The sequence below is a fragment of the Zonotrichia leucophrys genome, chromosome 8 (assembly GCF_028769735.1).
Source record: "Zonotrichia leucophrys gambelii isolate GWCS_2022_RI chromosome 8, RI_Zleu_2.0, whole genome shotgun sequence".
Taxonomy (NCBI): Eukaryota; Metazoa; Chordata; class Aves; order Passeriformes; family Passerellidae; genus Zonotrichia; species Zonotrichia leucophrys.
The window spans coordinates 26709641-26726234 of record NC_088178.1 but is presented as its reverse complement, the minus strand read 5'-3'; the positions used below and the strand labels follow the sequence as shown (position 1 = coordinate 26726234).

General features: G+C 42.1%; 1 protein-coding gene across 13 annotated transcripts in view; it reads left to right on the top strand.

Annotated features, from left to right (window-relative positions):
- DAB1 (DAB adaptor protein 1) overlaps positions 1-14305 on the top strand; it is a 213139-nt gene extending 198834 nt beyond the window's left edge. For 12 of the 13 annotated variants that reach the window (XM_064719421.1, XM_064719418.1, XM_064719428.1 and 9 more), the window contains 4 exons: positions 93-641; positions 1414-1541; positions 2436-2534; positions 10348-14305. In XM_064719421.1, the coding sequence (XP_064575491.1) occupies positions 93-641; positions 1414-1541; positions 2436-2519 (761 nt within the window). In that variant the 3' untranslated portion in view covers positions 2520-2534; positions 10348-14305. The remainder of the gene's footprint in view (positions 1-92; positions 642-1413; positions 1542-2435; positions 2535-10347) is intronic. The other variant, XM_064719426.1, reaches the window with a different exon arrangement.
- The last annotated feature ends 2289 nt before the right edge of the window (positions 14306-16594 follow it).

The window sequence follows — 16594 nt, the reverse complement described above, 5'->3', positions numbered from 1 at the left end:
GCGCGTCGCTTTTCCCGCGTGCTCGCCACAACACCATTATAACCTTCCGTCCTGTTTGTTTCCCCCCTTCCTGCTCTCTTTATTCCCCAAAGGTTATGTTGCCATGGGAGCTGTCCTGCCCTCCTTCTGGGGACAGCAGCCCCTCGTTCAGCAGCAGCTGGCCATGGGTGCCCAGCCTCCAGTCGCTCAGGTGATGCAGGGAGGACAGCCCATCGCGTGGGGCCAGCCCGGCATCTTCCCTCCCGCCCAGCAGCCGTGGCCATCCGTGGCTGGCCAGTTCCAGCCCACTGCCTTCATGCCAACACAAACTGTTTTGCCTTTACAAGCAGCCATGTTTCAAGGTACCATTGCTCCCATAGCCACCGTCCCGCCCACGAGCGATTCCAACAGATCGAGTCCGCAGACAGACAGGCCCAGACAGAAAATGGGAAAAGAAATGTTTAAAGATTTCCAGATGGCTCAGCCTCCACCAGTGCCATCAAGAAAACCAGATCAGCCTTCCCTCAGTTGTACCTCAGAGGCCTTCTCAAGTTACTTTAACAAAGTTGGGATGGCACAGGAAGCAGATGATTGTGATGACTTTGACATCTCTCAGTTAAATTTGACTCCTGTGACTTCCACGACACCATCTACAAATTCACGTGAGTATTTATGTGCCTTCAGCCATCCCTTTCCTCAGACATGACTGCTCTTCAAAGCACTTCTGTCTCTTAAAATTCCAACCCAGATACTGAGAACCTTCATGCATGCTCTGGCTTAAGAGGTCATAGAAATGAACAGCACAGACAGCTACAGTCTGAAATTTAATTTCTAAAATTAAATGTTTGTAATATTTGTTTGGTGATGGGAACATGCAAGCTGGTTGGCAGAAGCCCATGGCGTTCAACCTTACAACTGGTTTCACTTTTGTCCCATCCATACTTCTCAGAAATTAGGGGATGGGTATTTATTTTAGTAGCTTGACATGTTGGACACATGGGGAAATTCATTGGAGAGGTGTAAGATAAGCTTATGGTGTTCATAGCTTGGCAATGGGGATTTCCCCTTTTCAGTATGCTGAAAATAGGAATTAAGGAGATTCACCTAGGGTCAGTCAGAGACCTGTTTCACTTACCTGCCACAGGACAGGTGACTCACACTTTCCTAATTTAATGTAGTGGTGTCTCCCAGCTTCATAAACACATAGGCCAGGTGCAGCCAAACTTAATATGGAAGTTTCCAAATGAAATCTAAGACATGGGATTGATAATGACAACCGTGCCCAAATTTACCTCCTGCAGCTCCCTGTTAGAGAATGATTCTCAGGGGCAGTGAAAGTTGACAGACGTAAAAGTGTGAGCAAATTTTGTGCTGAAGTGTCTTTTTGAAGAAATCAGCAGAATAATTGTTGCTGTTGCCTTAATCCTTGTTTAGCTCCCACCCCTGCACCCAGACAGAGTTCTCCATCCAAATCATCAGCATCTCATACGAGTGACCCTGCTGCAGACGACCTCTTTGAAGAGGGGTTTGAAAGCCCAAGCAAAAGTGAGGAGCCAGAGGCTGTGAGTAGCAAGAAGGTTTCTAAATCTTCATTGTCTCCTTTTTAACTAGAAAAGATAAAAGCTGATTAAATGTTGTTTTCTAGTGTCAGGAACAACTTTTCCAGTAGGGCTGGGTGGTGCTTGTGGGGGAGCTGCAGCCAGAATTCCCGTCCTGCTTTGGGTTTGACAGCTGATAGCACAGCATTTCTGCTGATGTGCACTAACCCTGCAAACAAGGAACCAAACTCAGAGCTCACATGTAGGACTGTACATGTTAGACGTATCCAATCTCCTCTTTAGCACACCAGCAGTCACTTCTCTCATGGTAAGGAAGTTTGGGGTAAAACAACAAACATGCTGAGGCTGCAGAGAAAGATGTGAGAGTTTGTGTGTTAAAAGATGATGGTTGGTGTTGTCTTGCACATTCTTGCATCCCAGTTGCTTGCCTAGCTACGTTCCTCAGTGTTCTGGCCCTTGATATGTGATTTCTTTGCCTTTATGGACCAAAGCAAGAAATGTTATCCAGGCAATGACCAGGTGTCTTAGGGAGGGAGGAGCCCGAGTGAGCCAAAGACAAGAGGGGGTCAGTACAACAAAAAGTGCAAAATAACCCAAGCTTGGACTCTTTCTGTTTCACATGGCTTTCAGGGCCTTTTGCAGTTCTGGTTGCCCTGATCCAGTACCTTCTGAAGCCTGTGGCAGCTCCTGCCTGGGCTCCAGCAGGAACTGGTGAGGCCCTTTGGTGCCTGCAGCAGCTGTAGGAAACCGCTACGGCTTTGGAGAGCGGCGAGGCCTCACTCCCTGGTTTTCATGAGATAGGATGTACTTGTTATGCCCACAGCATGAAAATAACCTCCTGTTGACTTTTCACTTTCTATTGTTGAGAAAAAAAGGTGTTATGTTCTTGTATTCTAGCCTGATGGGTCTCAGGCCTCCTCCAACAGTGATCCCTTTGGTGAGCCAACTGGTGATACTATAAGTCCACAGGTCGGTAGCTAGATAGCACAGGTTGGGGTAGGTATCTGTCCTTTTTTTCTCTACACCTTGAGGTGTTCACTTACTCTTCCACCAGTGCCTGCCATTGCTTTCATGGATGCATGGTTTATTTTTTTTTTCTCCTTTTCATCTCTTCCGTTTTGCCTCTCCATCCTCCGCAGTGTATTCCTTGTGCTTGGTGGTTTGCATGGCTTTTGCCATTCACTGAGTGTTGCAGCTTATGCAAATATGTGTGTTTCAGCTGCCTGCATGCTTGAAAGAAATGTAGACTTATTTTACTTTGTGTTCAAATTCTGAGGGCAAATAGGGAAACTGAGCCATTATTAACAACATATTAGGCAGAGCATTTTTTTTATCAAAGCCACCCTTGCCTTCAGTCAGATGTAACATATTAAATGGAATAAGACATCTTACCCATAGACATAACAATCATTAAATAAAATTATGTAATGATACATGAATGTCTCTACCCTAAATCAATGGGATAATCAGTAGAAGAAGCACGTTTATTATCTGCATGTAAAAAATATTGAAATGGGTTTGTGTATTTTTATCTCTAACTGCAAATTAAAAACATCTGAAAATTATCATCATTCATATTACCATTGGCATACTGATGTTTTAAAAATTATTCATCAATGTAAGTCATTTAAACCCAGACAGACGGGAAAGAAGATCTGTTCATCCTTTGTGTTACAGAACACGTAGAAAATGTGGCTGCCTGTGAATGCTCTGTGATTTGTTTCAATACAGTAAATATATTTTGCCAAAAAAACAGTGGAGCTACAAAGTTTTATGAGTGCTGAGCGATGTTATTCCATCCAAATACTCTCTAGTGTTGCTGTTTGAAGAATATGTTTCATTATCTTCTCCCCGTCTGCCACTCCTGTTTGGTATTGCCCAAATACACGATCTGATACGGCTTCTGTGCTCCAGCACAGAGCTCCTGGAGCAAATCCAGAGCAGTGGGAGAACCCTTCCCATTTTTGTACAGAAATGCCACTGGGTTTGCCAGCGACTTACCCATCCTCAGTTTAGTTTCAGCTCCAAATTAATAGTTTCATTAGGAGTCAGTTTACTTTGTGCATTAAATATGATTTTAAAAAACCTTACTGTGACTTAGCTTTGATCCGCTTGGGAATAATGGGGTTCTCTCTTAACAACACGTGGTGCTGTGAGAGGGCATCTCCCCCTTCTGTAGCTTCACCCCTGCTCAGCTCCTGGGGCTGCAGCAAAAGCAGCATTAAGCTTTGTGTCTCCTTGAGTCCAGGAGTGACAGTGTGAGGAGAAAGTCAAGCTGGGGTGAGCTGCTCCAGCAAGAACATTCATTATTTACTCCAGTGAGAGCTGCTGCTGCAGATGGATGGTGCCACTTGATAATTTGGCTGTGCCTTTGCCTGCCCTTGGCCAGCACTGACATCCCCAGCTATCCCAGCTTCAGGCCACTCCAAGAGTTCTTCCCTACATCATGAAAGAGGATTTGCCCTTTATCTGAGTCCCACACTCTGGAAACCCACATACATCTGTTTATTGTGGTTTATCAAAGGGTGGTTCTGCAATTCAGAGCTACCAGGACAGTGTATTAGCAGTGGTTGCATATGGTTTTGCTGCATTTTTAGTTAATCCCTGTAGAGCCTCACATTAAATATGTATAATTCCCTGAAATATATGCTGGGAAACGTTAACTAATGTTCCTGATTATTGTATTACATTAATTCCTGAGAGCTGTAGGCAGGAACAGAGAGCTGAACAAAACAGAAAGCCTTTCTCCAGTGAGGTTCCACTAATGTCATTGTGCCTGTGTGCAGAGGCATTCAGCAGCAGTCTGTAGGAAATCCTCTTCCCAAGGCCAGCCCAGCTAATTCCGAAGCCTGGTGTCGTCAGAGCAACGGGAAGTCTAATCCCCATGGAAAATTATCAATTCAGGACTTACTGGGGAGTTTTGTATTGAGCTCTGCATTTGGAGGGAAACTTAATGGGGAGAAACATGTCGTGCAGAAGAATCACAGTCTGCATAAAAGCCACTTTTGTGGCTTAGATGGGAGATTACTTTGCTCTTTAGAACATGGTTCTTACCCCAAGAACTGCACAGTAACAACTCGGCTGAATGGACCTCTCAGGAGAGCATTGTGTGCAGAAATGTCAAATCTGTCTGTTCCCAGATCTCTGAAACCAGCTCTGCCCATACCATGTCTTTATTTATCTTGATGTATTCAGAATATCCACCTGCCTGGTTTTTTGTACCCTGGTCTTTCAAGGTACCACAGCAATTTGGTTTTTTGGTTCCTTCTGATACTCTAAATTATCACCTGATTACTGTCTTCTTTTCTCCTATTTTTCCTCTCTTCCTTTTGCAATCTTCCACTTCAGCTCTCAAAATCCTCATCCTTCCAGAAGCAGCTGTTTCTAGAAGTCACCCTTCCAGAAATAACTATGAGCTCTTAGTAGGCAAATGTGGCATTTTATGGATATATTACATTTTTGTCCCCTTATGTTTAAAGATAAGAAGCAGAAAGACTCAACTTCCACAGGTGAAATGAGATTAACTCTTTGCAGAGCTGTTTTATTGTATTTGGTTGTTTCCCCTTTGTTCATGCATGCTGTTGAGGACAGATAGTGATTTTGCAGAAGAGGTGAAGAGAATACAGAATGACTGCCACCTTCAGATTATTTATGTTTAATCCCCACTGCTGTCTTTAGATTATGTGGGGAGTATTTGAGGTGAAAGGAGAGAGAGGGAAAGAACTGTTTCTCAGCTGTGATCCTAACCAAATGTCTTAAACATTTCTTGTTGTTGACATTTTACATTAAAGCAGGGAGTTTGAACAGAGGAACAAACGCAGCTCTATTGAGCTGCTGCCCAGCTCAAAACTTGCACTGGCAATCATTCATGAGAGATTCTCAAGAAACCTTCAAAACATTTGTGGCTAGAGCATATCTCCTTGAAAAAAAAAATTCTTCAGTTGTTCTGAGAAATGTGTGCAGACAATTAAGAGCCCTCAAAACGTGTCACACCCTTCACAATGCCATCAGCACTGTCAGGAGAGCAACAGTTCATTAGAATATTTGTCTGTCAGCTTTTGGTGGTGCTTTGGTGGCCCACTGCCATCATCCATCTTGGAGCAAGTGCTGTGCTCAGTGAGAAATGTTCCTAAAAATCTTACTCAGCTCTGGGATGGGCTGCTGTAACTTTTATTTGGGCTGGTTTTAGGAAGTGGAGAGAAAAAGCAATTTATGGACAAAGCCTTGGGTTACCTGGGAGCTTAGTGAGCCTCAGGAGGGAATATCAAGCTGATTCTGCATCCTCCTCTTGCTTCTGCCCCTTTTCTATTGCACCAGGATTCAAAATAGGCTCAAAATATTAAAGCTGTATTTGCAGGACCTGTTCCAGTTTTTCACCTGGCTCAATCAGAACTGGTTTAATTCAAAGATAAATTCCTAATTGCAGGTAATCTTTTCTTGCTGTAGGCTCTAAAGCTGTCATTCTCTAGCTAAAGACACAGGCTGAGAAGGACTGGGAACCTGAGAGAAGTAGTGTTGGAAGGGGATCACAGGTTGGGAAGTCCTGCTTCACTCCAGAGAAATCCTGAAATTAACATTTCAGGTCTCCTGCTCAGTTGGTTGTTTCTATTTCCCAGAAATATGGAGGGGTGTGAGCAGAGAAATTCAGGCTGTTCTGTGAACAGGGGCATCCTGCAGGTTTGCCCTCATCTCCCTCAGGCTGCCCATTTCCATGTGCCAGCTCATGCAAGGGCTTCTCACCTCTTCAGTGCCACCAGCCCACCTGAGGCCACCTTCTACCCTTTTATTTCTGCAACTTCTTCCTCTAAACAAGACACAGCGTTCTTTGTGGCTTGTCTAGAGCTGGGTTCTTGCTGATTTGCAACCCAACAATTCAATTTAGGGACAAGCTCTCCTCGTTTCCTCTGTGATGAGGTCATTTAAAAGTTCCCTGTCTTCTGCACGACAACTGATTTTAAAAATCTACTTGTGAAAATTTAGCATCTTTGAGACTTCTGATCAATTTGCTTCCAATTGGCCATTAGGTTCGATTGTTATGAAGGAGAATTGACAGATAAGTAGATGGAAGGATATGTGGATGACAGATCTGTAGATGGAAATAATTGTGTGGCTACTGTTTTGGGAGAGGGGCCCAGAAATAATCAGTGTTTCTTGGCTGCAGTTCCTTTTTATATCAGGACTAAGATATGGAGCAGGTTCATCTTTCTGAGTAGTTGTCACTGCATTTTCGTTTCATGGATGTACAGCATCCATCTTGCTACTAAAATGACAGAGATTTTTAGAATGCTAATAATTAAACTGGGTATTTGAAAGTAGGAGATATTCCTAGGTAGGTTTATGTTAAGAACAGAGACCCTCTCCTAGCATAATCCTGAACTAGAAGCCTGCTGTATTTATGCTGCTAATGGAGGCTGTAAGAAAAATAACCAAATATTAATAAGTAATAATAAGCAATAAATAAAAACTGGCTGTTAATGGGGCATTAGGAATGACCTGTCTTATCACCAAAGATATTTAATTTCAACCCCGCTTGCCAACTTTACTCTGTCCTATTTTGCCTACGGGTCAGCATGCAAAAAACCAGAGAAGATGCTTCACATTCCCACCCCCTTCACTTGCAACCCCAGCACAAGATGCTCATTCTGTGTGGCTCTCCAGCACACTTATTTCATGAAACTCTATCATTTGAGCCTGCCCTTTCTGATCAGTCAGCCAGGACTGAAAGTGGCTGCAAAGGGCATGGAAATGTGTTCAGGCCTCACCTTCTCAGTTGAGAACATCTCGCCTGCAGCTCTGCACAGAGCAGGTGCCTTGCAGCGATCAAAGGGCTGCCAGGGCACAAATAGTTTCTTCCTAACCCGCAGTTATGTTTTGTGAGTGAGTTCACCCCTGCTGAGTGAACTCAGGAGATGCTCTCCAGTGATCAGTTCTGCTGGGGAGCAGGTGTTAATATCTTCAAATGGGATGCAAATTTGCTTCTAGCATTTGCATGATGTTATTCTAAAGCATTAGTACACTTGTTGCCTCACACAGTAGTGGACTGCATCAGAAATGGTGTTTGCTGCTGTCTTGTCCCCCTTAAAATGGAAAAGAATAAAGTGATTTGCAGCATGAAGTATTTCTGGAATACAGCAGCAAAAAACAGAAAAAGTGCTTCCAGTTCTTCTCTTGGTTTCTCCCTGTGGGTTGATGAAAGCACATCTGAAGTGATTCTGGGCCAGTTCAGCAAGGAGAGCTCTGTAAGATTCGAGGGGTTTATGTGAATTAGAAGCTTTGTCTGCAATTTTATTTGTTCCTCTCTTTTTGTTCTGACAAGAACCAATCCTTTCCTTCCCTCTGCATCTGTTCCTAATGCAGTGGTAGAAGTAGAAGGCAGAAAATGCTGGTGAGATGCTGTGAGAAGAGTTAATGCTCACCTGCCTTTTCATAACATGCCTTGTGTAACTTTTGTGTGGATTATGTAAAAAAAAGGGAGGGTTATTTCTGCTTTCAAGACCCTCCAAGATAGTGCCTGTCACTGTGAGAGGAGCTGTCCACGAGGCCAACAGCACTTGACTCTCCTTTTGCCTTTTTCCTGTCCCTTTCTACTCAGTTTTGCCCTCTTGAGTATCAATATTTTACAGACACCATTTGGTTGGGCTAAAAGCATGCTTGAATTGGCTTAAAATAATACTAGAAAACAAATCTCAGGCATTGATCAAAACCCTTTGAGTGGGAAGACTGCACACAATTACTGCAATTAATTTCTCATTTAGGCATCTGAAGGGAGAAATCAACTGAAAGGAAGAAGCAAGAGCACACTTTTAATGCAAAATGCTCTGGTCTGCTGGAAGAGAAATTATTCAAGTCAGTGAGAAATGCAGGCCTTTGCCTGCACATCAGGTGTTTGCACAGATAAATGTTGGGTACGAATCAAAGAAGTTTCTCACTGTAAAGGCTGTCTCAGGCTTGTTGGAAGTGCTGCTGATGACGAGGAGCTCCTCCTCCTCCTCTTCCAAGGGTATGGAGTTCAGTGGCACCTTAGGACACCTGTTACTTCAGCACTTCTGCATATCTGAAGGATATTTGAGGACAGCTCTAACAAGCAGACTTGACATTTTGAAAAGCTCTTTTTTTCCCTGAAGGCATTTGAAAAACTGACGTCTTTTGTTCCAAAGGGATGTTCTCCCTCCCTCTCCTTTTCTTCTCCTCCTTCCTTTTTTCACTTCCCTTTGCAATGACCTTAGGTTCAGCAACTGCCTGAAGAATGGCCTGGTGTGTGTCAGGTTCACACATTAATTAGTACAGATTTTCTCTGAACTAGCTGTGATAGATCATTCTGCCAGCTCCAAGCCTGCACATGAAAATTGGCATAGGTAGATTTAACTCACAGTGTGTGAAAAGCAGTTATTTACTCTCACTCATCTCCTTTGATTACCTTCAGTTTTTCAAGGTCACAAAATGTATTTGCTTCTTGCTGGGGATAATTTCAGCAGCATTTATTTAATCATTCCAGAGGGTTTCTCTCACTCACAGTGCTGGGAGCATACTCAGAGCTCCACGTGGGCACGGGGTGGGGAACAGAGTCTGCAAGCTCCAGAAATTGAACAGTTTTGGGGAATAAAAGACAACTTTCCTTGGCATGGAGGAAACAGGTTGTATTTTGGATTTGTTGTGTGTTCCTGCTCTCTAAGGCAGGACAGGGCAGTGGGATGGGCAGAGCCTGGAGCACTGGCCAGCACCCAGAGCACCTATGGATCCACCTTGGGGCTGTTCTCCTCATCCCAGCATCACTTTGACAAACAGTGATTAAAGTCCTGTGCCATCCCCTGGCAGGCCTGTCTGTGCTGCTCAGTGCCCAGTGATTTGCCAGCCTTCTGGGGATTTTTTTTTGCTCAAAAGGCAGCTCCTGCCAATGCTGCTGTAACATGAGTTGATTCTACCTTGGTTAAATTCAACGTTGTGGTGTGGTATTTGAATATTTATCAAGCTGTGGAGAGTTAATGCAGTGTGGCATTAACTAGCCTTTCTGCCTGTCTTGTTCCTTTTTTAGATGTCATTCTTAGTTTAATAAATTAGTTTCTGGAAATGAAGTAGAGTGGATTCCAGGGTCCATGGATGGTTTGCTGCCCACCTTGGCCAAGATGAACACAGTGTTAAGAAAGCTCAGGGTGTGTCATCTATGGAGCAACAGCTGAAGAACCTGGCAGCTTTTCCCCTCTCCCATATCCAGGAAATTCCCAATATCCGTTAACCAGTTGACATGCTTTCCTCCCAGCTTTAACTATTGTGCTAATGGTTCCACAGACTCCTAATCAAACTGCACAGGGCTCCTCGTTCTTCATGGGCCACTCATGTTGTTGTTTTAAATCCCATCACAGCTTCATTAGCTCAGCTTTCCATGGCAGTTTCTGTTTGCAAGTGGTTTTCTCCTGAGCTGTGCAAAACCCACAGTTATGTTCTGCTGTTGTGCTGCCGGGGGGAAACTCAGCCTTGTACGCGGGCTGCAATTCCAGCCTCTGAACTTCCAAACATCCAGCCCTATAAATTATCATTTAATTCCTTCCTATGTCCATGCCCAGCAGCGAGGGTCAGTGCATGGCCAATGCTGGAGGAGGAAATGGATAGAAAACAGTCATTTTCTGATATAATTCCCATTTTCTTCACCACTCAACCGAGGTGCCACGATTGCTCAAGGCAGCACAGAAAGCAAACACTTCCTGTGGGTTTTGCCTCACAAGGTATCGCTGCTCTCAAGCAGATGTTGTAAAAATGTTCTGAAAATGCTGTCTGGAGACATCTCTGCTCATTTTATTTTTGTTATCCCCAGGAAGCAGAACCTCTCTACGCGCAGATTAACAGACCTAAGAAATAGCATTGTTACAGGCTTGTGGTGCTCCAAGACTCAAACGAAACCCAACAACCTGGCGGGCCTTTGGCTTTCATGCTTTTTTCCGATTGATTTTGTCTGACAAAGGAGAGAGTTTGCCCTCCTGGACTGGCTCTACGAGTGTTCCTGATGTGTGTTTTTTTGGCAACCAATGGCAGATTCCTATGGCAGCACAAAACAAAAACTCTCCCTGCTTCTCATGCCACGAGTGCAGCCCCGTCCCCACAAGTGGTGGGTATCCAGACTAGGAAATCCTACTCCTCGGTCTTCTTTTAAACAACTGTCACCTTCTGTGTGCCACCTATAAATAACGAGCATCTAAAATTTATTGGGTGTTAGACATTCCTTTTTTTTTTCTTTTCAGCCAAAAGCAGAGTGTGTATGTAGCAGTGGCATTATCATTCAACAACCTTTGGGGCACGAGTCGGCACTTTTTATGTCACGGTGACATGTTTTTCATCTTCATTTACATCAGGCTGATCCTGACCCTTTTTTTTTTCCCTTATGTAGACATATTTAAACAACAACAACAACAAAATACTGGTGGTGTCATATTTTTTTTTCTTTCTTTTTTCCTTTTTTTTTTTTAATGTATTTCTTACTCTGTAGTTTTGTATGAGTGACAGATCTAACAGTGAAACACCTCCTGCAGAAATGATTCCCAACTTGAAACCACAGGACAGAACTCGGTTGTTTATCCATCCTTGACTGAAAATGTTGCCAAATGGACCTTTAAGTTCTAGCACATCATGAGGAAGAAATGCTGCTTTCTGTTGGAATACTCATGTTGTGGGTAGAGAAAGGACATGGAGTCCCACTGAGGAGAGACAAAAGAGTCAGTATTTCCTAGGAAACTCTAAACAAAGTGCAGAAAAGGAATATTTTTATTTCTTCAATATCTTGCTGCTGTAATGCTATGCAGACAAGTGTTTTCTTCTCTGTGTGCCATTTTTGATGAAAAAAAAATCATTTGCCAAATAATACTGGTATGCTTCTGGTTTAGGAGTTTGGATGAAGCGGACTTGACAAATGGGACAAGGACGGCATGGATTTTGGAATAACAAACTGACTCTGTGATCAAAATTGTTCATCTTTATCACTTTTTGTACATCAGAAAAAAAATCAAATGGGATTTTTATTTTATAACTTGAAAAAAAAAATCTTACTGTTAAACTCTTTAAATGTTTAAGGGGAAATGGCTTTAAGGAGTTCGAATGAAAATTGCCATTTTTTTTGTAAATATAAATGTTATGAAAATTCTTTTACTAATGCCATTACACAGTAGAGAAGGTAGCAAGTTGCAGTGCTTGGGAGGTGTGGCAAACCCAGTTTGTGGTTCTCACATCACATATGTTTTTTCACATGCTTAACAATAATGGGCTGAAGCTCAAGTGCATTTGCCAAAAGCAGTCAGCTTGTCAGCAACTAGTGAAATTAATGGGAACACATGATTTTATGGTCTAGCATTATCACACGGACATAATTCCACTTACAAGAGATCACTTTCCATTGACATTCCTTTGAACCTCTGCATAGAAGTCATCCAAGTGTTTACACGCAGAACGAAAAGAATTTAAAACTTCCTTTTTTTACATTTATGAAGAAAAAAGTGCAGTGTTTGGGTTCATACATTTAGCACATGATTTTCATAAAGAATCTATATATTTTTGCCCTACAGAGAATTGTTATACAGGTCAAATGTGTTTTCCTGATGTTCCTATGCAGTTACAGTATATTGAATTTAGTGGTTTAACACTAAAAAGAAAAATAAAAAGAAGAAAAAAAAAGGAAAAAGGTTAAAGAAATCAAAGGATTAATCAGTTTTTAGGGTTATTGTGGAGATTTTGTTTTTAAATTGACACATTAGGATTTACATGATTTTTTGTCATGATTAAAATAGGCCTGGAGTTATCAATGTTTTACTTTCTTTCGTCTCTATTATAAGCTAAAAATGGTTTAGAAGGCAGAATAACTGGGGTGGTGATTGTTGGTGTGTGCAACCAAATCTCACGATCCCATTCTTTTATTTTGAATTAGAGAAATTAGAGAAATGTGCATTGCAGAATGTGTGTGAGTGAGAAATTAGCTGTGAATAGACCTAATGAACCTGCAGAGAGGAGAATTTTATCCCCATCCACGGTCATTTGATGCTTGTTCCTTAGTCATGTGCAAACAGCTCCGTAGCAAATCTTGTTTTCCCATTGGAAGGTCAAGTTTTCTAACTGGAGGAGATAATTTAAAACTTGGTGGATTGAGTGTTTCAGGATTAAAAGCAGAGGTAAAAGCGTTTCTGGAGGACACTTCTGTCAGAATATTTTCCTGATTTGCACAGTGGTGCTACTTTCTTCCTCAGCAGCGTTTTTTTTGGGTTTTGTCCTGCACATGGAACCACAAACCCAGTTTTGGTTCATCACAGCCATTGGAGGTTTAGTGTCATCAGTGCATTTCCAGTTGTGGGGTGAAACACAGAGGAAAGAAGAGCTTGCTGTCTCAGAGGATCACATTTTTGTAGGAAGCAGATCACTCATGGATAGGTGCCAAGGGAATGAGGGATTCTGGTGTCTCTGGGCCATCACCACGGACCTTTGTCTTACTTTTGCTCATGAATAAAAACAGAATCTGGATTATCCCGTCCTGTGATCGTCCTTGTCGTGGCTGGGATGCTGAGCTGAGAGGGCTGCACTGTGCCAGTATTGTAGATAACTCCAATATCCAGCTTGTGCAATTGTTTAACCCCTCATCCTTCACTAGCACTAAATTCGTCACTTTAAATTTACAAACCAGGGAACCCCACCGGCCATCCTGTTACCATCCCCCCCGTAGCTTCTTGATCTTTACCTGTCATGAAAAGATATTTTGATAGATCGTAGTCATCCGAGTGTCTGATGGAACCTTTCATCTCAATAACGTACTGGGCACCTTCTTTGCAAAAATGTTTACTCCGTGGTTTTCATTCCGTTTTATTTCTGCATTCTGACACTTATTTTTTTAAATAAAGATGAGAAAGATAAAATGACTGTTGCAGTACATTTCTAAACCTACTTTAACTTTACCTCAGATAACGACCATTTGTTAACATCTACGGGCACATTATTTTTAACTTTCTGTGTAATGCATTCAGCAACAACAACAGAAACCAACAAATTTTTAGAGATTTTCCATTAATTTCTGTAACACACCATGTAATACTGTTATGAATAAAACCATTAAAAAAAGGTGTCATTTCAGTAAGTTTGTTTCATAGCTTGTGCTCCTCTGGGATAATTCTGCCAGACTTAAAATGCAGTGTTTGTGCCTGGCATGGCCTTTATTTTTAACAGTGGAAATACCTGGGAAAGGAGAAAATCCTCGATTTGGGGAATAACTAATCTTTAACACCAAGTGTTGCTTATTTTGCACATGTGTAACTTGCTGATTTTAATTTCTGCCTCCACTTTTTTGCCTCTTTTTGGGTGTTTTAGGATGAGCACCCCAAACCAGCAGGTATTTGTATCACCTCCTGTAAAATCCTAAATTCCTGGGACAGCCAATGCTGTGTGATGCTCCCAAAGCTGGTTTATCTTTGTGGCATGAAAAGCTGAAATTAATTTTGCTCTCTTTTTTCATTCGAGTGGGATTTGAAATTAAAGATGTGCATTAAAACATGACAGTTTTGAAAGGAGAACCCCCCCTAAAATTTCCAGTAATGTGCACAGAACTGATAATAAAGCTCAGCTGAGAAGGAATTTTCCCATTCTCTGCCAAGAGAGTAATGCAGTAAAATTTAAGAGTAAGAAAAATATGTTTTATGTACAGGGAAAGAGAGAGGTGTGGATGTGTGCACATATATTTTATTGTATTTCTACTTTTTGATGTCTCATGCCCTCCTTGAAATGCCCAGTAGGTCATGGTGAAGCATTCCTTGCCTTTGTCAGTGAACATTGTTGAAATGCTTGGATCCCACCTGAGAATAAAGGTTATTCTGCTGTGGTGAAAGCACTCCAGTGTTAATGGCATTTTGATTTGTGTGTAGGTAACTGCACCCAGGTGTCCTTGGAAGGAAGAATGCAATCTCTGGTTTTCAACCAGCTACAAGACATCAGCTTTAATAAGCCACAGCTAAGTGTGGATTTAAATTAAAATACATTTTTACAATGAAAGCTAAATCTGGTCTTGTTGATCTTCTTCTGGTACCCTCACGGTGAGGTTGGTTGAAAAATCAGAAAAATTGGCTCGTGTTGTACAGCTGTTGTGTAAACTCAGGTTAAAAATTCAGAATGAGCAGGTTTGAGGTGTAACCTGGCAATGGTGAGGAAGAGGAATCCCAAGGAGGGAGGGAAGAACCTGTTCTGTGTGCCCAGAAGGGGTAAAAATGTATTCTTACTGTGCTGTAAATCACATTAATAGTGCTGTAACTCAGAGTCTCTGTATTCTGTATGAGAGTGCCCAGCTCAGACGTGCCCACTTCAAGAAATGGTCCCAATTTAACCAGTGCTAATTAAGGCCATGATCTCCTGCAGTAATGAGAATTTCATTAGTAAACAGTTTGCAGAACCAGCCTGTGGTTTTCCAGCAGTGAGAACGCTGTCAGATCTCTCCTTTCCATGTCAGTGGCTTTGGGAAAGCAGCTGCTTGTACAGACTGGGAATATGCAATTTTCACTCCCTCACACTGGATTAAAGGCTGTGTTTTCTGTGCTTTAATCTCTGCTCACTGACAGTTGCTGCAACAGAGAAGGTAACCTCTTCCTGGCTGTTTTTTAGGTTGTGAAATATATTTCCATGCACTGTTTCCTTTTTTCTTTCTTTGCTTTCTGAAGAACTCCTTGTCCTGTCAGGTTCATATTTATTGCTTTCCTGGCTAATGCTGTTCTCAGTCAGAAGAATGCCATGTCAAAGAAATGAAAGGGGATATCTGTTGGCAGTTTTGCACAGGGGTTTGAATCTGTTCTCCACAATTCCCTCCCTGAGCCATCGTGGGATGCTCACAGTGCTGAAGGAACACAGTGGAGGTGCAGGAACAGCTCCTGGCTTCTCCTTCTGCTCTCTCTGTGCCATCCTGGGACCCAACCTCCTGCTTCTGGCTCTGGGTTGCTGTTACTGCTGCAAAAACCATGATGTATAATAGTATTTCTCTCCTGTGCTGAAGTCTTCCATTAGTTCTTCTCACACTGATTTGCTTTTTAGGATCAGCCCCATTAAAAACCTTTATTATGTTTATTTTAAAACCCCAGGTAAGACTGACATGGGGAGAAATAAAGAGATGGATTTGGTGGGTTTTTTTTCTGCTTTTACTTGCTGTCTGAAACTGAATTACACATTTCAGCTGATGACAGTGAGGAATATGGGGAGATATCCTGATAGGATTTCCTGAGGAGCTGTAACATGGCCTGTCTCTGTCTGAAATTATCCTACTGGAGGCAGGAAATATCAGGTCTATTAGTGAAACAGCTCTCCAGCTATTAGTTTTTACAGCTTTAAATAGTCTTATCTCAATGGATGTGTTTGCCCTGTGGCTCATCTATCACCCTAAAATGTTTTATCAGCACCTGAAAAAATCTCAATGAGAAGAATAGCCTCAGATGTTGCCCATTCAAGGGGCTTTTAGATACAGAATTTTTTTTTTTAAGGGTCTTTTAAAATCTGATATTATTTGCTGGCTTTTCAACCCTGTTTCACAGCTCCTATAGCACCACTTCTATAAATACTCACCAACAAAGAAAGGAAATCACAATAGATTAAAGGAAAATCAGGTTAACAGGCAGCAATCTCTGCCCATTCAGCCTCAGACATTTGTGGAAATAAAGGATTAGGAAGAATTACTGCCAGGTACTAGCTGAAAAAAAAAAAAAACCAAAAACCCCCCTTTTATGTCATCTTTGTCTTCTCTAACAGTTATTAGAGGTGTAAGAACAGCTCTCAGTGTCAGAAGTGATCTGTATTTGAAACGAGCAGAAGTCACAATGATATGAGATGTTGCATTTTTTGTAAATTTTGTACTGTTTATTTGACACAAAGATTATGAGTACCTTTTTTTTTTCTTTAAAACATGCTGTTTCTGGTTTGAAAACAAGTTTGTGTGTGTTGTCTTGAGGTCTGATGGAGAGGAGATGGAGACAAGGGGTGGGACATGGAGGGGTTTTCTTTGTCTTACCCTCTTACAGGACTTTGGAGCTTTCAGAGTAGGTGAACCTGTGCCAGATTTGGCC